The sequence below is a fragment of the Trachurus trachurus genome (assembly GCF_905171665.1).
Source record: "Trachurus trachurus genome assembly, chromosome: 6".
Taxonomy (NCBI): Eukaryota; Metazoa; Chordata; class Actinopteri; order Carangiformes; family Carangidae; genus Trachurus; species Trachurus trachurus.
The window spans coordinates 10,142,694-10,168,399 of NC_139897.1; the positions used below are offsets into that span (position 1 = coordinate 10,142,694).

The 25,706-nt window shown below is 41.9% G+C and overlaps 1 protein-coding gene across 4 annotated transcripts in view; it reads left to right on the forward strand.

Moving 5' to 3' along the window:
- The first annotated feature begins 388 nt into the window (after positions 1–388).
- LOC310986841 (kinesin-like protein KIF21A) overlaps positions 389–25,706 on the forward strand; it is a 54,525-nt gene continuing 29,207 nt past the window's right edge. For all 4 annotated transcript variants that reach the window (XM_083972931.1, XM_083972932.1, XM_083972934.1 and 1 more), the window contains exons 1-3: positions 389–810; positions 21,383–21,605; positions 24,871–25,053. In XM_083972931.1, the coding sequence (XP_083829057.1) occupies positions 767–810; positions 21,383–21,605; positions 24,871–25,053 (450 nt within the window). In that variant the 5' untranslated portion in view covers positions 389–766. The remainder of the gene's footprint in view (positions 811–21,382; positions 21,606–24,870; positions 25,054–25,706) is intronic.

The window sequence follows — 25,706 nt, forward strand, 5'->3', positions numbered from 1 at the left end:
CTATATATATATGCTTTGTATATATTATTGAATGTTTGTATAGTTGTACATATTTGCTATTGTATTTTAACCTATCTTTTCTCCCTCACAGCCCCCCCCCCCCCCCCCCCCCCCACACACACACACACACCCTCAAGAAGCTTATGCCTCTTGTCAGGCCATCATTGTAAATAAGAACTTGTTCTTAATTGATTCTGCCTGGTTAAATAAAGGTTAAATAAAAATAAAAAAATTCTTATGAAATGTACAGACCCTTGTTATGACGTCATCTCGCAGCCGGTGCTTCGGAGAGGGCGTGGCTTGCTGACGCATTGCGGCTTCCTCCCCGGTGCGTAAACGGAGTCGGAGCGGACAGAGGCACGGCAGCGCGTGCATGTGTGTGTGTTTTGAATGTGTCCGCGTGTGTACGCGCGCGCGGCAAAGGCTCGCTTCGCGGCAGGCGCGGCAGCGCGGCGGTGGTAGCGGCAGTCCCGTGTGCATGTGGGCTGGAGCCGGGGCTGAAGCATCCGGGCAGAACTGCGCAGAGATGCAGCGCACGTAAACGCGACATGCGGACACAGCGCCTCACCTTCCCGCTGATATCATGGTGAAAACACCGCCGAGACCTTTTCTCTGGTTGTTTTGAAATGGCGGCTCACAGGTCGAGGTGAGCAGAGCGGTGCCGGGGAAGTGCGCACTTTTATCTCGCTGTTCTGCCAGGGGCAAACAGCCAACACTGACAAATCCGGTTTTTGTTGCTTTTCCACCGATTATTGCATGAGGAGTCATGACGACGGGGCAGGATGAAAGCTCGGTCCGCGTGGCACTGAGGTAAGTCATAAAAATGTCTTTTAATGTCCCATTAACTGTTATATGCGTATCTGTGTCTTAATTACCCGGCGCCACCTGTCAGTCAGTGCTGCGGGCGGAGCAAACACTCACAGGTCAACAGCAGCATCTGCTAATACACACACACTAGATCTATAAATTATCAGCCTCATTTCATTTTAGCACGGTGACCCAGTTCCAGCCGGGCACCTCTTGATGCTGCCACCGGCTTATAAGGACACAGTCTCGGCCTGTGTGTGCTTCCCCTTGGCTGTGACTCGTAGTTACCCCAAAGGTGTAATGCACAATCTGTTTTCTGTGTGTGAACATATAGCAGCAATACAAAGCACCACACTCAGGTGCACACACACACACAGGCTGTGTTCTCCACACCTCCATGTGGAGAGAGGGATGCTGCCTATTGTAAGAGCTGAGCCACCAGAGAAAGAAAGACAGGCAGAGAGAGATGGTGGGAGAGAGACAATGGGCCTGTGTCTCTCCTGAAGCCTGGCCTCTGCTCAAAGCTCCTGCAGAGAGACAGTTAATCGATGAGAGAGGAGCTTTACTGACAGCAGGTTTTAAGGAACGGACAGTGGAGCGGTTCAGTGCAGCTCCTCCAACACTGTCAAGTCTGCTCTTTGTTTGCAGACATTCAGTCCACAGCGCAGCCATGGCTCTGATCAGCCTTTCTTTCCATCCTTTAAGTTTCTGCACTTTAATGTGCGCTGTTGTGCTGGAGGAGGCCGCTCCCACCCAGCTGGTGAGGTGGCACAGTGACATAATGGGAAACCAGTCTCTGTGTGTCTCTCATTCAAGGGCATTCAGAGATTTATAAATAAAAACCAGATCAGTTGCACAATTATCTTCTCTTTCCTCTATATCTGCGTGATGTTCATCGTGTCCCAATGTGCATGTGCCAGTTTGTTTTTAGTATTACCCTCGTGCACTTGTTGGCTAAAGTGCATCATCATTGTTTGTTTGGAGCAGTGTGATGCTGCTGGTGATGCAGCTGACATGTGTGGGCTGATTGTGTCCAGTAGTGGATGTGTTGTTTCATTGTTTGAATGGTGGCCACACATAGTTGACGTGTCAATGACGGTTTTATTGCGGAGAGTAATCAAATGCAGAAAAATCTATAGATATTGGTGTCAGAACTTGTGAATGAAAGAGCAGCAGCTTCTTTCTTTTCTTTCTTTCCAGAGATAGGCTACCATTTTGGATACAAACACCTGTTACACATAAAATAAAATCACCTGTCATCTGTCGAGCAGATTCAACAATAATGGGACATCCTAACCTTCACAAAGGTTGGATTTCCTTTCCCAAGGCGTTTTAGCTTGATAAACCTGATGAACTGGCAACGAGGCAAATGTTGCAATGCATCACAATAAGACCACAAATGACACCCTCAATTACAGCCATACAGTAATTTGCAGTAAGAGTGTGTACAGCATTCATCCAGGATGGATATTTTGTGCTCTGGTTCCAGGAAGTGAAATTACAACTCTGATTTTAGCACACAACATTTCAATATGTCAAACCCAGTTGTGTCTAAAAAACCTAAGCAGAAAAGCACAGTTAATCTTCCTCAGTAATATGTATGGGCTAAATTTGGGCTCTGCTCACAAGTTATAGTTTTGAAGCATTCAGGATGTGCACCACCACCAGTGTTTTCCCCCCGTGATGGCTCTGCAGCGACATGTTTTAACTGCTACCAACCGGCAAAATAGTTTGTCAAGACTGTTGACATGTCTCACCGTGCATGTGTACAACCAGTTCAAATCGGGTGTGACAGTTCCTCCTTTCAGCTGCTTTGAAATCCAGATAAACACAACTAGCTCCCGGATACATGGGTATGCTCAGTCCTGAGCTGCTCTGTGGCAACGTCATGCCTAGAGTGTAAACGTGATGGAAAAAACGTTAAGCTTTTCCAAGGTGCATGTTTTAAGCCTGAATGCCTGATTGTTTACTACCTTTAAAGCAGGGTCGCTTTAAGGACTAAAGGGGGTTCGGTGGAGGTTGTTTAATCTGTTTAAGCTTATCTCAACAGAGGCGGCCCTGTGCTTTCAAAACCTCTTCAAAGAAGCCCAACGGTGAAAACATTTGCTTTTAGCGTGCATTTGCCTCAAGGACATGTGATTACCCATGCTCGGGAAAGGTGAGCACTGTTGGTGCATTTTGACAGAGTTACACAGAGCACACCTCTGTACAGTATATAGATTGTACCTTGGTCTGCTTATTTGCACAGTGTAAGACGTCACAATAGCTGGTCTTGAATGGTAGGTGTACATTGAGAGGAAAGGCTTAGGTGGAACTGCGGACTTGTTAAACCTGCCTGCTGGAGCGATTACTGCTGCACAACAAACCGAGCGAAGCTAACGCTTATTTTGAAGGTGGTGACAGATGAAGAGCGTGGATCAAATACAGAGGGAGCGATTTAATCTTTGTTTATATCTGCTCTAACAACTGTGTAGCTGTTGCCAAGCTCATTAACCACAACATAGCATGAAGCGGCCCATGAAAGCAATAGAGAAACCTCATCAAGAAAAATTCAGCCTCTTATTCTTTTCCGCCTCTCCATGGACCTGTTGATTTTGATGCTCGGCTGAAGGGCAAAACAATGGTGATAATGAAATGAAATGGGTCCCTAAACCTCTTAAGGCTTAAGTTACAGGCCTGCTTTAATGTAATGACGTGGAGGCATGCAGCGACTGGTATAAGTCGCTAAATCTAAGCCCCAGGTCGCAGCTCTAGAGTCAGCTGTAAAGACAGGGTTAACTGAGCTAGAGAAAGCTTGTTAAAATGATCCGAACGATTAGAGCTGATATCTACTATTACTTGAAGGCCCAGAACAGGCCTTAACTCAGCTGATGAGAGACAACAGCTGACAATAGCTGTGGGGGTTTACAGTGCAAACAGAGACTGGGGGCTGCTCAAGTAAGGTACTGTAGAGGGAGGAAAACTGTTAAAAACATGGAAAAATAGACATGACACCCCCCCCCCCCAAAAAAAAAAAAAAAAAAAAAAAAAAAACTGAATTGTGATTGTTTTTAAGCAGGCACATTGAGCAGATTTGGCTAAACAGTCTGAATAACAGATACAGAAAAGGTTTTTGTCATGATTTCTATATAAAAGCTTTCAGTTTGAGCACAACACATGTAGTTTTCGGGGGGAAAGTTTAACAGTCTACTATTTATTTGGGCACACAGCACCAGTAAGTTGGGCAGAACCAGCGGAGCACTGGCAGAGGACCAGTGGGAGCTCAGATATGGGACATTTAGATGCGTGTTCATCACCCATGGCAGCACCATGCAAACACAAAAGCCCCGACGGGGCCTAAAGCCTCGCCAGACCTTGCGCTTTGTTCTCACCCACTGAGCCAAGTCAGTCTGTCAGGAGTTAGCCACTGACCCATGGTCCTGTGAATCTGTGTGTGTACTATATAGGTGTGTGTTGGTCTATAGCTGTTTTCTATTTCCTCTCATTGTCACACCGTGAATCCACTGTAATATTTATACCCAGCTGTGCTGTGGCAGTTTCTCACACACTGGGAGCTTCTGTAGGATGATGTGTTAAACACCTGCTGATGGTATGAGGCAGGAATGTGTATTCTGCCAGTCCATATGAAACACTATACACACAATGTCTGTTTCATGTAGACACAAAAACTCAGTCTGAAGGAAACATGAATCCCCATATCTTTGCATATAACTCAAATGTCTTCCCAGCACTTCTGGATATGACGACAGTAATGCACATTTACCGCTCTATTTTATAAGCTCGGGCTGAGATTTGATGTTATCGAATATTATGAAATTAATTGACTATTATATGCAATATGTTTTAATAACATTGGAGAACAGTACATATTTTTGCTGTCAACTTTGACCCATAGTACCGTCCATGAATGTTACCTTGCCATTTGACATAAATAAAGTTTTGTACTGTTGTTTAGTAGCGACATCTGAAACAAACAACAATAATATTTTTTATGTATTATAAGAAACTATCAATTAATTGACTTATGAATAAAAAATCTTGACTGATATCGAATGACTAATAATTATAGTGATATCTGTATATCCATGAATCCTACAATCAAGGATGCACAAACTCTCATCTTCTAGATCTTCTGCCCTGCCAACAGGAAGTCTGCATTATTCTTTGTTTCTTTGTCTGGAGCAATGAGAGTTGGCTGTGACCTGTGGTGTTTCCATCCAGCTCTGCATCCTCATTCTCTCATCCTCTCTCTTTTGTTAGAGAAATGGCCTGAGGGGAGCTCACATCTCACTCCTTGCCTGCACAGACTGCTCATCTTTTTAAGTGTTAGCCAAAGTGTTAAAGTGCTAGCCAAGTTACACACACGGAAGCTATGAATAACACCTACTTTGCCTGCAGAACTAGCTGACGGAGGGGAGTGCGTTTCCAGCGAGGGAGCTGTGGCTCAACACAGGCCAGCTCTGAATAGTCTCAGCTCATTACAAAGTAACATAGCTGACCTTACATCACTTGTATTTGTGGTGCTACAGGCATTGCACTTGGGCCGCTTGCCAGTGTGTCTTAGTGTTAAGACTGCCTATTGTGATAGGCTTGTGTGCAACAGTTTACTAAGCTGACAGTCTGTTTTAGTCTACAAAATGTCAAAAATGGACATCAAGTATCCAGAAGTTGCAGAAAATGCAGCAAATTGTCACATTTGAGAAATTAGGAGAGAATATTAAGAGTTTTTGCCTCACAAATAACTTGCATGATTCACTGATTATCATCTTTTTAAAATGAACTTCCTGTTAACTCTGCGACCTACAGTACACTGCAGCCTCAGATCAGCTGAGTGAATCAGCTGTTTTCACAGGTAAATAATCGTTTAGAAATATTCAACATGAAGCCAACATTTAACTAATATTGGTGTTTTAAAAGTGTTTGGAAAAGTGTCACATGCCAGTGACACGGCTTTGCCGCTAAGCTGGTCTGACTGAGAGCATAGACCAGAATCTACAGCAGGTGATTGACACAAACTAAAGTCTAAACATCTGAACTATCCCTTTAAACAACTGATTAATTTTGTTTCAGTCATAATTTCTGCATTTCCAGATTTATGAATTTATAAAGTCTACAACTGAAATATTCTGACAATGAGTAGATAGAAAAAATGAATCTACAAGAGGATGATGGAGAGATGCCAAACATCCTCTGTGTAATATTCTCTGAATGGTAGGCTATCATGTTTCTAATAATGAACCGGTTCATAATGGCAATACGTAGTTGTTAGCTGCAGCTCTGAACTATTTCAAACAAAGTGATGAAATGAATGAATTAAAGATTGGATCTTCACATGATCTTTAGTAATTGGCGTTGCCATGGTGACAGGCTGCTCTGTGATTCCGTAATTGGAGTGGGTGACAGAGATTCATTTCCAGTGTTTAGCCTCCGTGACCTCTCTCTAGACAGAAGTCTCCTCCTCCGTTCCAAGACGACGCTAAGCATAGCCTACACTTAAACTCAACTTCCCCCAAAATAGATTCCTGACTGGCCGCAGCATTGCTGGAAGACCTCAGTTATCTATATCGCCAGCTCTAAGGAGTCAGCAACATTTCAACCAGATGCTTCTGCACCAGCGCTGCGAGCCTTCGACCGTGGAGCCGCACGCACCACATGTGGACACATTCATGACAAGGAATGGATTCCCTCCCTCCTCCTCCTCCTCCTCCTCCTTCTTCTACCCCCCATTATGCAGCACTTGGGAAACAAGCTGGTCATGCAAAATGGATTGGATGTAATTATAGAGAAGCTTACATGTGCACCACACCCATTGCAAAAATGCTGTTTCCTCTGCTGGCATTCACACTTTTCACTCATTTTTGTCATTGTTGTCCTCCTCCAGTCTCCAGCACAGCTCTGCCTGATGTTGTCCTTCTCCTCTCTGCTCAGACCTGTCCAGTTAAGGGCTCGGCTGAAATGGATGAGATCTAAATGTGGAAGTGACGCCACAAATAGGATGTGAATGTAACTTAACTTCATCATCAAACTGCCAACAGAACGTCACAAATAGGCCTCAGACAGTCACAAATAGCTCTGTTTGCATAGTGAGCTGCCACCTTGTTATTTATGTCAAGAGGCTGTCTCTGCAGCTAATGGGAGCTGATGTGTTTTCTTGAGTTAATCAGGCTGGATTTGTCCCTCCATGACATGTGATACACTCTATGAGGTGATATCTATAACAGATCAGACATCCCTGGCTTGATTAAGACGATACATGTTTAAATAGTATTCCAGTTGATTAAATATATATGATTAGCTGACTGGAGCTGGTGTAATTAAAACTTAGATCGGAAGAGACCAACAATCATTATTGAGCCCACTTTTCATCATTTTTAGAAACTGAAGAAAATGTATTTATACCAAAACCTAAATTTTAGAGCTTCATGTAAACCTAAACCTCCATGTCTTTGGACTGTGAGAGGAAGCTGGAGAACCTGGAGGAGACCCACGTAAACACAGGGCCAAACATGGAAACTGAGTAACTGGGTCGGAGCAACATGAAGGTTCTGGGCTCACAATCATCAGAAGATTAATCTGCAAAATCTAACTGATTAATCTTTAATCTCAAGCAAAAAGACAATTTTCTAGCTCCAGGGCTCAGATGTAGATTTTTCTCATACATAATCATATCACTTAGGTTGGCCGATTATTGGGTACATCGTACACCGAGCTTAAACGAATTCAGTCTAATGAAACAAATCTTCAGTGGAGTCGTCCATGAAGGTTCTTATGCCGAAGCATCTCATTTATATCTGAGGGTAGAACAGCTCAGTCATCCTCAGTCCTGTGGTGGGTGTACCAAATGTGACAAACTGGCAACATAGTGTGTAGTTAAATGTGTGTCATTACAGAAATTATTACCTTTGGGTTTTGAACATTTGAAGAAGCTGAAAAGACAATTTATTTATATATATATATTATATAAAATAAATTGTATTTTCAGATATATATATATATATATATATATATATATATATATATTCTGACAATGTTATGATACATTTTAAATAGGAGGAGTGATCAGTACTAAAACTCTGTCAGACACCTTCCTGCATCAGACAGTTTTACACCTAAAATACAGTTGTGGATTTTATGCCTCTGGAGGCAGCGCATGCAAATGAGCCCTCGACACCTGCTGGCATCATGTAGCAGCTGTGTGAATCTGCATATTCATGAAGCGTTAGTAATTTGAATTTTGCTGCAGGTGTGAACACTCAACGTGGGTGGTGTCTTTGTTAGGCATCTGAGTGTTGATTGGCCGCCCGCTGGCAAATAATGAGCAAAAAATAAAATCATATATCTGACAGAGATGCAAATGGTTAACTGTGGAGCTGAGCCTGACTTCCACTCGACCTCGACTGGTGTGTTTACCTAACCTATTATCTGCTATCTGGCTGCCTTGAAAGCTGCAGATGGTAGCTGGCCGATGTGTCCCCCACCCACACACACACACACACACACACACACACACACACACACACACACACACACACACTCACACACTCACGTTGTTGGGTAGCTTTTGTGTCGCTGACACAGAGATGGGACTCCTGTGTCAACCCCACACGGTTGAATGACACTGCAGTCCAGACTCCACTCTGTGATCCGGGCATTGGAGTTGTGGGGGTTGTGGGGGTCCATGGTGACGGTTGTCGGTTGAATATTTCGACAGAAGTTCCAGTGACTTGTTGATTAGGCCTATATTGTGCTGATGTACAAAAATAATTGTCAAAAGACTAACTATTAAAATGAATGAATATGTAAATTGTAGTGAAAAGCTACCCATGTCGAAAGCACACAGGCTGACATACTGCTGCCACCAGACAGCCAGTTTAAATAGACCTGATATTCAATAAAATGGAATATTACAATATTTCATGGGTTTGACCTTTATTGTCCCCAGTTCTGCACAGTCTGCCCTGCTGTCCTCTCTTCTTTGGTTCCTTACTAGTTTGAACAGCTTTCTACTGGCGTCATCACTTATGTGTCTGTTTGCACTGATAATTTTATATAAATTTAAGTCCTAAAGAATGAAAAAGTAGATGCTCTTTAAAAAAAACACATGCAATATTTGTGTTGGACTGTATTGAGATGTTAAATTTTGAAAATCATCCTAGACCTACATATCCTCAAACTGTTGTATGAGATAACAGAGAAACCAACGTTATTCCATGCATTCATTCATGACAAATTCATTCAAATTCATGACAAATTCACATTCACGTAAATGTGTGTTTGCTACTTGGGGTTTTTGCATTAGTTGTTATTACATCTAAATACAGTATAAATATATACATTTAAATTTCATCATGAAGAATCAAAAAGCCAGAGGGAAAGGCTGGTAATAACACACGGCATCAACATCACATTTAAGGAGCTAGTATGAATCAGCCATAATTAGGTTTACGTACTTGGACTGTGTGTGTGTTTATGTGTTTCCACTCCTGAAAAGGATGTATCATTCATAGCTCACTGATGGATCTACTTACTCTACCAGACTAGAAAAATACATCTTAAAAAACATATTGTTATCATCAATTTTCATTGTCATGATCATTAAAAGTGAAGATGTGATCTGCTGTCGTGGTTACTAATAGTGTCCATCATCACGGTGTGTGGACACCCTTGGACAGGATCTTCAGTCACTTGAGTCATTTGTTGTGGCAGGTGTAAACAGAGTAACTGCAAATGTACAGTAACAGCACTAAGGTGACTGGAGGTCGTGTTTCAAACAACCCGCAGGGAAACTTGATGATTTGACTGTGAGGCCGGTCTGGATCCTTCAAGTGACACATCTATGTTTGTAGTTAAATGCATCTAAATAAAACTAAGCAAGAGTTGTGTTAAACCTGTGGCCGAAAATACTGAGTAGGTTTGATCAAACATACGATTCAGGTTACAGTGATGTTTTTAAATACCTGCTGTTATCTTTAGTCCTGCTTAGGACAGTTAACCTGAATTAACAGCTGGCGTTTGGCACATTTTCTTAGTTTGCAATCTCAGCTGCAGGCTAATATTAAGTGTCATAAATGATGTTATAAATGAGTGACAGTAATCGGCTTCGGTGTGTAATGTGTGTCTATCTGTGTTCAACATGCGCTCCTCTGTCACAAGGGGCCGTGGCCTGCTGGGTGGTGTTTTCTCTCCATGTTGAGGGCTACTGATGATCTCCCTGCTGACACCTCCTGTTGCCTAACCCCGTCTCCCCTCCCCTTTCACCCCTGGTAATCATGGGGTATTCTGCTCTCTGACCCCTGACCCACAGGAAGCAGTAAAACCGTTATCGGCGTGCCACAAGGACTCGCTGCAGCCTCGTTTGTTTTCGAAAGCACATTTTCCAATATCAGCTGGATATCCACGCACACCCAGAGCTTCATATCAGAGGAAGTAGCAACATTAAGCTCAGGTCAGCAGCAGGCCAGTCACCCTGCATGAACTTGATGTTCAGGTTATAAAACACAACAGTGTTCCCCGGTCTCATTAAAATATTAATCCTGATTTTGTTTGCCTATTTGTGGGTACATGTGGGTGAAGAGGTTTTTTTTATTTAGTTTTATAATAATGCAACAGTTATTTCACTGGTTTGGTCAAAATCCAGTTAAACATGATGTTTCAGTACAAATCAAAGATGAATTAAGTGTTGCTGGCTTATTTACCTTTTTACTGTTATTGAAAATCATGACAAATCAATCAGGTCTGAATGCAGTAAAGTCCTCATTTGTTTTAATGTCATACATGGACACTGGTCAGTCTTAAGTCTCTTCTGTTTTAGGAAAATATTCTTGATATGGGGACATGAAAATTTCAGTTGGAGCACTCCGTTTCACAACTATATTCTGGCTCGTATAGTCTGGTTTCAGTTCTTTACTACAGATTTTTTTTTTTTTTAGCTTTGCATGAGGGAATGAAGGAGCTGGGACCTATTCTTTGTCTCCTTAGACAGGGCTGAGCTTTTACTAGTTTGAGGATAAGAGATAGATTAAAGAGACTGTAAAACCCAATCATTTTGCACTAGGTTAAAATCTACGTCTGGCAGCTTCCAGGAAAATGTTTGATGTTTACTATTTTTAAGAAGGTAAGAATTCTAAATTGCTGATGGTGATTTAAACCCCAAAATGGCACCGTGCTGAGCTGGGAGAACTCTCTCATTAATGTCATCCCACAGACCTTGCATAACAACACAATAAAACTCTGTCTACTAGCTGAGCTGTGGGCTAATGAGTATGTCACATCATCTAAGTGCATGTATGACTGCTCTGTGGAATTAACGGAGTGTATAACTAAGGCCTCTCTGAGTGGTTGCACTTGAAAGGGGGTGAAATTATCCCTGTGGGTTAAGAATAATTATATGATAAACCTGTTTCTGATGCTCAGGCTTTAGTCACAAGATGGAGGTGCTGAGGAAATGTTGGGCTGGCGCAGAGTTAACCTGATCCTGGAGTGTTTGATGGGCGGCAGGACGCTGAGCCAGTTCCTCTCTCCTCTTCCTCCTCCTCCTCCTCCTCCTCCTGGCACCCTCTAGTCGGCCAGACCAGCATTATATCCCACTGGGATCGGATTATGACTTTAATTCTCCGCTTCTATTACCCGTCGCCATGGCAACCCCATCCTTTATGTCACGCAGAGAGCAGAGTATTTGAGAGCAGCAGCACACAGACCAGACATTGAATCAGCGCAGATATGAAGCTGTTTCTGAGTGATGGATGTGTGTTGCACTGAGGCACAGATTGCGTGTGCACATTGAGGTCGTCTGTGGCCTGGTGCTGGAGTTAAAGCGAGCGCCGCTCTGAGCTCTTTGTGCGGTGCTGTAGGAGGTGGTCCTGTCTGGCTGAATGAGCAGAGTATGAAACCACTTCTAGGAAGGCTTTTGATACTAAAAACGTACCTTCTCATACTGCAGGGCACTCAGAAAGCATTCCCTGAAATAGACGCCGTGGGCGATCTTTGACCTGCAGACAGTTTTCTGGAAAATATTTCTGTCTTTTAATTCTGTTTGTTTTTTTAAAATCAACTTACCTTTACCATCACTCTGCTGCAGCAGCAAGCATGCTGCGAAAACCAGTGTCACGTTTACTGGGTATGTCCTGCATCAGCACAGTGTGGTGCATCATTTGCCTGTTGTTAACACCTGATAAGACTCACGCTCCCACAGTGGCAAGTTGCTCTGTAAACCTGCACATATCGCTCACCTCAGCACACATTATGCAACCGATGTCAACGTCTTATATTTGCATGTGATGGCAGGGCTCCTATATACAGTAGTACATGATACACAGTACAAGTCTGATCTAGTAATAGTTTGTACTTTGTGTGTGTGTGAGTGCTGTGGGAATGTTTGAAATGAATAAAAAAGATACATTGAAAAAAATGCTGATGAAAAGTGTTTGACAGATTGATAGGTAATGAAAAGAACCAATATACTGTATGATAGGTCATTTCATACTAGTGTTTGAGACTGGAGAGTGTGTGTTTCTGTACAAACAAAGTAAACAAGATAAATCATGATTGGTGAGCAGCAGAGGACTCCTCATGAAGCCAGGCAGAGTTGAGTGGGGACATTTTTCTTTTTGTTCCAAACCTCAGGAGGAGAACAAATGTCTCAAGCCTGGGATTATGTTTTTTTTTTTTTTTTTAGAGATGCTTCTCTTTGTGGTCCAGGTGGAGAAGGGTATTATGGGAAATCTGCGGCATACAGAGGAGTCGGTGTGTCCATCTCTCTGGGTCCAGCTCCAGCTCCAGGCTGCGCTCCACAGAATGATGCAACAGTCACAGCTGTTTGCTGGTGTTGGTGATGGTGCAATCTCCTGGTGTGTGTGTTTTGGATTCGCGCGGTCTCCTTTGTGGTGTGAAAGTCATTTTCTAATCATGCTGATCAGCCGGTTGTGTTCTCAGATTTAAATGGTCTGGGGTTCGCTATTTTAGGCCAGTGATTGACAGGAAGACAATAAAAGAGATGACAAGGAAGTGCATGTTCCTGTAATTTCCAACTCAGATCTCCAGTTCTCTGTGAGATGTTTTGTTGATTTTCTGGGGATTGCTCGGTGTTAAGTGGCTAACACATCCCATCATGTTAGCATAACCTGAAGCAGTGATTGCGGGATCTTCTGATGCGTCTTACAGTGACAGAAAGGTGAGACAGGAAACAGATGAAGCCTCAAAACAATCACTTGTCCTAGTGTTGCCTCACTTTGATTAGAGCCGCAAGGAGGCGCGTAGCCCGCGGCCTGCAGCGCCTGGCAACCAGCCAAATGTGACAAAGACACACACACACACACACACACACACACACACGTTCTCTCTCTTATTACATCCCCTCTTTTTGCACGGACTCTTTCTCTTTGTCCTCCACACAGACGTAACTGTCTCCTCTGTGAAGGACAGTGAGATGTTATAGTTAAAGTTGAGTGGACAGTGGCAGGTGACATCATCCTCGAGGAGCCGCACTGCTGCACTCAGCAAATCTCCAAATGAAGATCGGGTCCGTTTTCTGTTTGTGTGTTTGTGTGTGTGTGTGTGTGTGTGTGTGTGTGTTCACTGCAGCACAGCTCTGCCTCACAAAAGAAGCAGAGCAGGAACATTTATGAATTCATACGTTCCGTATGAAGATGTCAGGAGACTACAACAAGCATTTATACAAGGTTTCAGTGTCTCATCGACTGACGGAGTGTTTCACCGTTTTCTGATGTTCTATTTCCAACACAATTAATGAATTAAATCAAGAAAATCATTAGCAGTTTATCATTCACGGCACAGAGTGACACTTTGTCCTACAATGTAATATTTAGGTATTAGTCGGTGAAATACTGACAATGTTCCCTGTTCCAGCTGTTGTTCTCTGTTTGGTTTCACATGCAATCTCATGCATTCAACATAGCAACATGCTGAAATGTCTTTTTTACCCATCAGACTTAGATGGGTGTAGATGTAAGTGGGCAGCAGTTCCAGCTGGACACACACACCTCTGGATCCTTCACCCTCAGTGAAGAGCAGCACTCTCAATGATTTATTGACTGCAGTGAGGAGGTGGATTGAGGCTCGATGGAAGGTTTGAGCGTGCTCACACAGGCAGCTCTCAAACAAGCTTCAGACACAGTTTTTTCAATACACAGCTCTTAAAAAAAAGAAGCAGAAATTCAGAAAAAAAAGATATGTTTTTAAAATTGCAATCCCACATATAAAGAGGAGGTCACAGTGCCAGTCTCCTGATTCACAAAGTCCAGAAGTGATTAGAGAAGCAACAGTCAATCAGCTTGTGATTGGAAAAGGATATTAGTCTGTGTGATCGATCGGTGATTGATTTGTCGTCGGATACTGTATGAGATTCCGTGCTGGTAAAAGGACAGAGTGAACGTCTGCTCCCTAACTCATGTGCACTGTTTGTGTTGACAGGTCATCAGCCTGATGTGTGCACACAGCTGTTGGCAGGAGCAGACTGAGAACAGTTAGAAGTCAGACACTTTCAGGGCTTCATGTCTCACAGGCAGAGATTATGTCCTGGTGATTGAGCTCAGGTCAGTGTGCAGTGAGGTGAACTCGAGGGAAGCTCATACAGCCGACAGTCCTCAGTCCTTTACTTCTGAGCTTTTTAAGGAAACCTGTCTGTGCTATCTCCATACACAGTGTAGCTCATATACATGTTCACATACAGAGTTTGATTTTTAATAGTTGCAATTTTGTCAATGATTTGATGTAGTCAAAAAAATAGTGGGTTTTAAGATGATTTCTACGGAAGCCGAGAACGGCCACGTCCATAATATTTTTTTTATTATCGTTTTCTCGTGATAACGACTTATTATTTCGTTATCTCGAGATAACAAAGTCCGTTTTCTCGTGATAACGAATTAATTTATTTCGTTATCTCGAGATAACAAAGACCGTTTTCTCGTGATAACGAAATAATCAATGTGTCGTTGACATGGTTGCCTAGCAACATGTTTCCCCGGTGCAATCGCTTCTGTTTACGGGTTAATATAATCAAATACGGTTTATATAATACATCCATGGTAGCAGCTGGTTAGCCGCTGTATGTTCGTAGCAGGAGGCTACTAAAGCGAGTCTGTTGGAAACACTACACATCTACAGATCTAACGTAACAGAAGAGATGTTTTTCGTGGGATAATTGCCCAAAACCATGTGTAGAACTCAAATCAGTGAGCTGATTAATGTGATCACATCATCCTGATTTCAGCCTTCAAGAGCTGCCACTAACGTCAGTCTGCTCTGAGGAGCTGTCAACAATGAAGTACCGGTAAGTTACACTTAACGTTAGTTTGTTTACTGAGCTGGGTTTATTTAAGGGGCTACAGGTTAACTTAGCATAAACACATGAGAGTTGACTACGTTATGGCAGCTTCAGCTAAGGTAATGTTAGCTAGTTGCTGCTCAGATAAAGCTCATGAACACTGCTGTCTTGCCAAATTAACATTAGCCTACATGTCAGTGGTCGCAGGCAACAGGTGTCTGATGGTTCGAGATAAGGTTGTGATTTCTGACAGCAGCAGCAGCCAGTAGCAAACGTTAGCTTAGCTGAAACAGGATAGATGGGACCACCGGCCGGTAGCCCCTTAAATAAACCCAGCACAGTGACGTTATACAAACTAACGTTAAGTGTAACTTACTGGTAAGTTATCGTTGACAGCTGGTGTGGACAATAATCACACCAGTGAGTAGGCTAAAGTAACTTAGACTACAGTTAACTGCCCCATGCTCGAGCTGAACAGTAGCCTCCTGTTGCTAGGCAACCATGTCAACGACACATTATATGATTATTTCGTTATCACGAGAAAACGGTCTTTGTTATCTCGAGATAACGAAATAAATTAATTCGTTATCACGAGAAAACGGACTTTGTTATCTCGAGATAACGAAATAATAAGTCGTTATCACGAGAAAACGGTAATAAAAAAATTTTATACGGACCTGGCCGTTCTCGGCTTCCGTAGATTTCACCTGCACAAAGTTATTTAATTAAGATGTTACAGTACAGGGCATGAAAACTCTGTGACTAGTAAACAGTATGTATACATTCTTCTTTAATAATGAATTGCCTTCTTGCAAGTCTTTTGCAATATGTTCATAGTGCAGTAACAGTGAAAATTCGATTCATCAGTCAATTGATTTTCTGTGACTGTCTTACTGACTACACAATCACTGAGAAACTGACAAAATCACGACAGGCCATTAAATGTGAGACCTGATTGTGTTTCACCTGCTCTGTATCTGATTCAGTCTCTGGTTGATGTCGGTCAGACTTTGTGTCTCTGCCGCAGCGACACATTGACCTCTGACCCCTGACCCTCATTTCACCTACGACCTCAGCTCCTTCTGTAACGTTCAAAATCCATCGCAAAAGAAAAAAATAGACGAGTCACCACAGCTGTTTGTTTTTTTTAATGGCCCTTGTGTTAATACTGAGCGTCCGTTTACGTTTTTGTATGTACATGTACAGTCAGTTTGGCTTTTATCTTTTATTAGTGAAAATCAATTAGAACTACTGATCTGAAATTGACCCAGTTTTAACAGGTTTTATCAAAACAGCCACACTGTTCTGAAACCCTCAGTTACTTTGGCTTTCAATTTCACTTTTGTACATTTTACTATTTAATTACGTTTTAATTGTGTCATGCTTTCAATCATAAATGACTGAGATTCCCCTGAAGAACGTGCTTTAATTTCATCCCCCGAACAGCCACCTCCTACTCCTGTTGCAATTCTAAATTGTCTAATAGTCCCACGTTTGCATTAATGAGAAACTTGGGGTCTGGAGCTACAGTATACGGCAGAAAGCACCAAGTGTCTAAATGCAGATGAGAAGAGAGTAAATTTGGGAGAGATTCCCGGGTGTGTCAGTGCTGAGGGAGAGTGTTGAAACAGACAGGATTACACACTCAATTAGGGAGTTAAATCGTCTGAAACAAAGACCCCCATCCCCATCATCCCTCCCATCCTGCGGCTGCTAGAGAGGATTAGATTTCTAGAACGTTCTTACAGACAGGGGAAACATAATTGGTTAAATACGGTTGAATTTGACATGGAAGTTAATTGATTCCCTGTCTGGAATCATGTTTATTGTGCGTAACAACAGCGACACAGATGAGCGTGTTGTGCTGTTGTGTATGCTGTGTTCTACGGCAGCTTCACTCTGTTCAGTCCTTCTTGAACGTTTTCCTCCTTTTCTTTGTTCATTGACACAAAGCCTGTCGCTCAAACTCAAAGACAAACCTCAGAAATCTGATTGGAAGCTGTGATTGCTTTTATTTTTGTGATTTCTTTCAGATGTCTGTGTGCCTTTATGCTTCCCCTACAAATTGTTTAATAATGTTTTAATTAATTGTTAATATCAACCACATTTTTTTTAGTTCATATTGATTATTTGTTTGGATAATGCTGTTATTTATTCATAAGATGATCTATGTAAATAGTATTTTAATTTGAAAGTTCAGTTGCAGCATAGTCTCAACCTGCAACTAACTGCAACTAGTGATGGTCGTTCTTGTTCTTCCAGCTACTTTATCCTAAAATACGTCTCATGGACTGTTTTAAAGATGTGACATAGTTTCACTGAGACACTTCAAACGAATAGAGATATAAATTGTTAAACAGGATGAACAGTGTTTGATTTGAGGACCCAGGTGCAGAGACACATGCTCCATCATAATGCCGGTGGTCAAAAAGTCCCTCGTGTTTCCTTCACCTTGTCCTACCGTGTGTCAGTGGAACAGACATTTAGCTGCTTTGCTTTCAGTCCTGCTCACTGTCACTGTCTCACCTGTGAAGTTTCCCCTCAGAGAAAATCCACAGAACGCCCACAGCTCCACAGGGAGTCTATGACGGGACACATGAATACAGCAGAGCCATTATTCATGTTGTCAGTAACACTGGTGCTTTTCCTATTGTGGCCACTGTGAGAAATAAAGACAACTATTCTCGTGAATTCTTCAAATACAAACTGTGATGTGGTCTCAAAGCTCATTGCCTGACCACCTCACCTGGGTGACACAACTCTGCTGATAACTATGCAACAAACACTTTGAAAGAAATTGGGTCATCTTTTTAGTTCAGGGGCCACATACTGTGCAATTTGATCTCAAGTGGGCTGAACCAGTAAAATAAAGGATGAGGACAACTCAAAAATGTTCTCTTTATTTTAGTGTAAAGAAGTACAAGTAAGTCAATGAATTATCGTTTTACAAAACAATACAATACAATACAATATTAGGCCTCTTCTGTCTTCTATGTAATTTTCACACTTGGCAAATTCATCCTGCTGGCTGGTTTTGGCCCGCAGGCCGTACGTTTGGCACTCCTGGTTTAGACTAGCAAACAGAACACTAACTATCCCTGAATAAGCTTCAAATTATCAGTGGCAAAGCGTCATGGAAGCAGAATGCAGCAATACTTTGTCTCACATGTTTCAATATACATAATAATGCATTAAGGAAATGAGGAAATACAGCCCTATTTCTTTAAATCTTGACATGAAAGTCTTTGCAGGGCAGATTTAGGTAATTTTGAGATAAAATAAGTGTAACAGGGACTGGGTTCATCATTGCAGGCAACCAGTTGTCAAATGCATCAGTCTGAAAGTGACCTTAAAGAGCTAGCAGTAGGATGAAGAGTAGTTAGTTTGTATTTTAGTGTGGTGTTGTTCGACTGTGACCTCACTTAACAATGACTCACAGACATGTCAGAAGCTCCAGACAGGACGTTACCTCTCCTCCTTCGCCTTCGTCCAGCCGTGTAATCCCACAGCCATGGCGGTGGTGGTGTCAGCGCTGGGATCCAGTGTCACACAGACGGACACAATGACCACACTGTACTCGCTCACGGCATTGTTCTCCCCTGAACTCCGGGGGCACAATGAGGCTTTTATCCGCCCAGGACAGAGGCTGGCAGGCCCTCTGTCAGGTGCTTCTCCTCCCAACTGAACCCATGAGGAGAGTTTGTCCAAGGTGACAGAGTTGTTTAGTTCTTTGGTCACTGCTGCTCACGACGTACAGGTTCATGTTGTTTACTTGCTGCTGAACTAGTTTTCTGTCCCACCAGTTTAATTATAACATTCATTTGTTTTTTGGTTTTCCCCTTCCTTGATTCATTTCCTGGTGTGATTTGCAAGTTGTGATCACAGCTATTGTGTCAGCAACAGTCTCATAACCGCGGTTAAAGAGCAGCGTTATCACATGTCCATCACACAAGTCCAGTATTTACCCTCAGTTTTGGTCTCTCTACCTTCTCAGTGGGGAAACTTCTGCATCTTTAGCTGTTAAATGCTGCACTGTCTTCACCAGCTAGTCAGTAAATGTGTCGATCTGTGTCCAATGTGAGAATCTTCTACTATTCTTTATCATAGATGTTATGAGTTCATTCAATTATTAAATGAATGATAATATATTTGTCTGTTGATTGTGTGGCTCTTTTTGGTTATTCTGGTTATTATAGGGCCACACCGTGCAGTGTGTTATTGCCTTTGTGTGGTTTTATATGTGTTTATTTTGTGTTGGGTTATGAAATTAAAAAGAGAAAGGATAAATCAAATCACAAAAAACCAGACTGACGAACATCTTAGATGTCAGGAGACAGACCTGGCTGGCACCCCAAAAGCAACCACACGCACACACGCCCAAACTGCAGTCGTATTACCAGTAATTAATTTAATTAGTAGCAATGTTATGTTTTATGTCAGTAGTAAACATAACTTGTGGTTTGCTTGGTGTCAAGACAACGTGCTGTAACCAAAACGATTTTTGTCAACACACATTGTCAACACATGGATTTCATAATAATGCATTATTGCACAGCCCTGATTCTCAGCAATAAAGTGTCCCTTGTGCTTTTTATCTTATCTTTTACTATGTTCTGTTCATTTATAAATAGTGAAAAGATAATGACTGTACTTCATACTAAATCTGTCTCCTAAATTGTGACAAACTGGTTTGCTGATGTTTGACACCGCCAGGCTTCAGAATCACCCCAAGGAATTCCCACAATTACAAAATGAGTCGTAAAACCTGCAGAATTGTTTTCCAGCTGTAAAACCTCCAGACTGACATTCAAAAAGCCTTTCAGCTCTATTCCATGTCCTTGAATACTACGGCTCCTCTGTGTGTGTCTGCTGGTGACACTGTCCTTCCTTTACAGAAAGCAACAGTCATTTCCACTGCAGAACGAATGCTCTCTCTCTCCCTCTCTGTCTCTGTTAATCGCTGCCAGGTTTCAGCTTTACCAACTTTCAGCTTTTCAGCTTTGTCAGTCAGACAGACTAAAGCGCTCCATAATAACCCAGCTGGCAGCTTTTATGGGACAAAGTATTAGGTCAGTGAGGGATATTGACCCGGTGGTCACATATGCAGCAGATGAAAATCTGTAAAAAGATGAGTTAATTAAATTGCTGTGATTTAGGGCAGTAAGAAAAAAACATGTTCCTCTAGCTTACGATGGCACTTTATTGAGATTTTTGTGGATTTCAGAATAACAGTTTTTGGGGCCGAGTTAGGTTTGTTAATTGTTAGTTGTGTTGCTAACGGCTGTCTGCCAAAATATGTTGGTACAGCGCTATAATTACCACGTGTGCGCAGCGCTCCACAGGTCTGATTTCCATGGCCGCTACAGTGACAGCGCGTCCTGTTCCAGTTTGTCCTTGAATATAAACACTCGACACCTACTCAGGTGTGAATGTAAATGTGCTGCTGATGCTGTTTCTACTTGTTTGGTTTGACGATTGATGGAGACCGAGGTGCTAAACCGGCGCAGCTCATGAATATCATGATGTGGCTGCAATGTGAATTACCAATGTCATCAGGGATCCCAAGCTTTAAAAGGCTTTTTAAACTATTCTAAGCCTTTTTTCACATGTAAATCCTAAGCAGTAAGGTGGGTTGCAGCACAGATTTGTGTAGTGTTGTTTCAAATTGACAAAATCCCCAGACAGCTGAAGAATAGGTCAGCAGAGTTATGTTATATACTGAGTGGATTTTAATATATTGTTATAACATCATCGAGTTACGATCTTGTGCGAATCATAAAAGAGCTCTGTAGTGATACTAACCTTGTGTTTTGTAGTCTGGTTACGCTAAACTAAAGATATTCGTTATTTTACTGACGTGAGTTTTTGTCATTAATCGCACACGAGCAAATACCTGCTGAATTTGGATTTGAATCAGATTAATATCAGATTCACTTGAGGCACTTTAATGATATTGGTCTGGGTGTGGTTGGTGTGGTCCCTCTGGTGCTACTTTGGCAACAACATGTTTTTGTCCATGCCTACAAAGCTGTTTGAACCTGAATCTGATCGTTTGATGCCAACAAGTTCAGCTGCTTCAGGCTGAATCTCTCTCTTTTCCTTATCCACATTTGAAAAATACAGAAAACCAAAGTAGTTCTGTTTTTGTACAATTAAATGCTGTGAAACTTGCTTCAAATTGTTTAATTCATTTGTTTTTTTAAATCCATGTACCCCTCACAATGTTTGACAGTACTTGTTTCTCAAATTTTGAGATTTTAACAGCTTCATCTCTCCTCTCTGTGTCTGCCACAGGATTCGTCCTCAGCTGGCCAGGGAGAAGATCGAAGGATGTCACATCTGTACGTATGTGATGCCCGGGGAGCCTCAGGTGATCCTCGGGAAAGACAAGGCCTTCACCTACGACTATATGTTCGACATGGACTCCCAGCAGGACGCCATCTACGCCAACTGCACCGAGAAGCTGATCGACGGCTGCTTCGAAGGCTACAACGCCACCGTCTTCGCATATGGACAGGCGAGTCTTTGTCTTCTCTGCGTCTCAGCTGAAGAGCTGACGGTGCTTTACAGCTGCTTGGATGTAGAGAGCTGCTCTCTGTGTGTTTGAAGGCAACAGGAGGAGGAGGAGGAGTGGAGAGGAGGTGGAGAGTGTTGACATTTGGTTAAAAGGAGACTGGAGGAGACTTCTGTGGAGGAATTTGAACCTCTGTGACCTTGTATCTGTCCAACCGTAGTTTGTAAAGGAATAGGAAATAGACTTCAGACTGGGAGCAGTTATCCTGGCTCCATGCCTGCTGCAGAGCTGTAGAAAGCACTGGTGCGGAGATATTTTACCAGACTGGATGTTTTCCGTTTTTCTTTACCTGAAACTTCCTCAGATCTCAGCTGTGAAAGCAAATAGGTATATTTTAAGAAACTGTTCCTTTGGATGTTTTTTTCAGATCCTACAATAGTATATCTAAGAGTACATCGATTTATTAAAGCCCTAAAAGTGCAGTTTTGACAATAGTCTGTACCACAACCTCTTTACTGAGAGTCCTGATTGAGATAACACAATAACTCTACCACAAAAAATGAAACCAGGAAGAAAATAGGATTTTTTTCTTTCAGGAAAAGCATGAATTAAGTGAATTCAGAGCACAAAAAATGTCAAGCATTTCAAAACAAGTGAATTCCCAACCAGAGCCCCTTTCATACTGTACGGAGGTGACTCACCAAGAGAAACAGAAGGATGGTGATCTAGCTCTGCCAGCCTGAAAACAACAGAAAAGGTTGATGAGGCTGATTGTGATTGTATGTGTCACAGTGACCTATAAACTACCAGCTACACTGGGCTGAGAGCATACGACTGATTCAAAGTCTGGATAATGGATGGATAAAAGTAAGATAATTGTTTAAGTAGTAGAAGTAGAAATCCAGTCTTGATCAGGATTCAGCAGAAATCCAGGATTACTGATTTACATTTGGACAAGGTCTACTGTACTTTATATAATTAATCAAATCAAAGACTTTAAAGCATACACATTTATGTCTAATGCAGTAAACCGGATTCTACTGTTAAGTTTTACATTAACACATGTAAAATATATTGTGTAACCTTGTTAGTTTTAAATTGTAGTTTGGACTGAACCATATATTTGGACTTCAGACATTTGTTAAAACTGATGTGATGTGAGCAAAATATAATTCCATCTATACATGTACTGTATGTGTCAGTCAGCCCTGGTTGGTGAGTCTGAGTCTCCTGGTTCAAAGTGTAGAACTCTTTATTCATGTTTGTGTGAATGTAAAGCTGAATGTTCAATCACGAGGGAGCTCAGGCCTCATAATCCTACAAAGTTCTTATGGGTCCTAAAAAGCTGCTGTTCGCACACCGGCTCATTCATTAGTGCCGCTGCTGCTCCGGATCTTTAAGAACACTTTTGGGATTTACCCGTGGTATTAATGGCATTACTGGCTGAGAGCCCACCGTTGCAATATCTACAGAGATTAATCTTCTAGCATTTTATTAACAAAGCCCAACAAGTACAACAGACACAGAAAATAAATGGGGAAAAAAATAACAGGGTAAATGTTTCTTGACAATGAAAACAGATATCGAGGAACGGAATTATATAAGTTTATAAATGAATAGATTAATCAAAATCAATAGTACAGAGATTTGTTTGATGGTGAATCATTGATGAGATAATTAATACAGAAACCCAGATTTTTTGAGAAGATTTGAAGAAATCAAGAAATGGGAGTGTGTCCCACAATAAAGCCAAATTGACCTCATGGACAGCGCTAATGTTTTTGTTGTGTTGTTGTTCATCCAATGACACGTGGCCATTGAGCTGAGGTCCAATAATCAGTTTTGATTATTGACTTCTACGGGTGCAGGTGCCAACCTAAAACATTTATTTGTTTTAAATCTTTGGTGTTTGCTCCGTTGATCAGACAAAATTAATCTGTGTGGTTGAACTGGTTTGAATCTGCTTTACTTTTTTCTTTTTTTCTATCTCTTCCACTTCACTTGCTGTTTTTGTTTCCGCCACCAAGTTTATCACATGGAAATAACATGCAAGTTTGGGCTTAACAACCCTCCCTCCCCCTTCCCCCTTCCATTACCTCCCCTACTGCTTAGGTTGCCGTGGTGATCGAGCTTCTATTGCACATTACTTACACTATTCACAGTACACACACACACACACACACACACACACACACACACACACACACACACACACACACACAGTTAAGGCAGCCAGCTCTACATGTTTAATGTGTGTCCATAACCCTCCTCTCCCTAGTTAGTGCTGCTGTCAGTGCTGGCCTACTTCTGTTGCCATACACACATCAGACCTGTTTGCCTCTGTGGCTTTACAGGGACTAATCTAGATTTAGACCGACCCACTCGGCCGCATCACAAGAACTCAGCCCAGTTTGGTTTCAGATATAAACAGACAGCCATGATTTTGAGAGGAGAGGAGAGTAAAAAAAAAACTTCTGTCGTATCAAATGTACCTTGGATTGTCCAAAATTCTGGTTTAGTTTATTTTAAGAGAGACTGAGGGACAGTACTAAAAAAAAGAATAAACTGATTATTTTCTTTTTCTCTTAGTTAAAGTTAGCAAAATCAAACAGTAAGAAATGAGAGAGAAATCAAGGACATGGACTGGTTACAGTTCCCAACGTCTCCACTGACAATAACCTGAATTAGTTGAGCAACAACAGATCACATGTTTGAAAATAATTGCATTGAAAAAGTCATGGTGCTGCCTGTAGGTGAAAATACTGAACTCATACAGAAGGAACTCTGGGAAAGGTTAGAAATCAGAAAAAGTAGATGGCAGATTAAAGTCATACATTGAAAAAGTAATTATAGTAATTCATATAAAGTAATTATAGCAGTTGGTCAGAAATTATGTGATAACGTGAAGCCAATTACAAATTGTGTCACAAAAATAGACTAAAAAAACGAAAAATTAATAACACAAATAAAACCTTCACTGACTATTAATTTGTGTAGAATCGAAGGTGCTATTAATATAGTAATATTAAATAATAGTAATGTTAGGTAAAAAAAATAAAGGGTACTAAAGTTTTAATGAATTAAAGACAACTTCTAACAAAAGAGAAATATGTTAGCACAATCATTCCATTAAAATAATAATAGCAGATGAATTAGAGGAGTCAATCCTGACTTCAGGACTTCGTCTCTCAGACATGCATGAGCAGCAGCCAGCACTGTGTGTACAGTACCTGCTCTTTTGAATGACATCTTTCTTCTCCCCTTACAGACGGGTTCAGGGAAGACCTACACTATGGGAACGGGCTTTGATGTCAACATCGTAGAGGAGGAGCTGGGCATCATCCCCCGTGCCGTCCATCACCTCTTCAAAGGCGTCGAGCAGCGGCGACAAGCGGCTCAAGAGGAGGGAAGCCCCGTTCCCGAGTTCAAGATCAGCGCCCAGTTCCTCGAGGTACAGAGCCATCTCTCTGCCACAGAGACAATCATGCTCTCCTATTGTTGCTCCTTCAGCACCAAAAACGTTATAAAACAAACCGACAGAGTGTAACCTTCCTCTCAGCAGCATTAGGACAGGCCCTACAGAGATGTCAGGGGTCAGGCTTATATTGTTGACACAGCTCCTTTAACAAGCTCTGACACCAGTGCTCCATCACTAGAACATATCCACCCTGACAATTGGACTGCAGCAGCTGTCATCGGGGGGTTAGGAGGTGTTGGTTGGGTGGTGTTGGGCGGGGGTCTCGGTCTGGCCAACAGGAAGGAGTTAACAGGAATGATGTGAGTTGACACTTGTGCTGGTCCATCAGACTGTGGCAGTGTTGAGATTCCTGCTGAGGAGCTGGAGCTTCAACAGGTCATTTCTGCTCGTAGTTAGCAGTCAATCAAATTTTTGACTTTTTTTTTTTTTTACAGATAATTCAAAATATCCAGAGATGCAGCATTGTGGGCAAATCTTTTGTTTCTCTTTCCTCATACTGACTCTGGCCTTAATGTCTTTTTCTCTACCAAATAGTTCTTCACAAACTGACCCTGAGCAATTCTCACATTCAGCACCTGTTGTCTTATATTTTGACTCAGGTACTTACAGTAATGGAGTATTCTGAA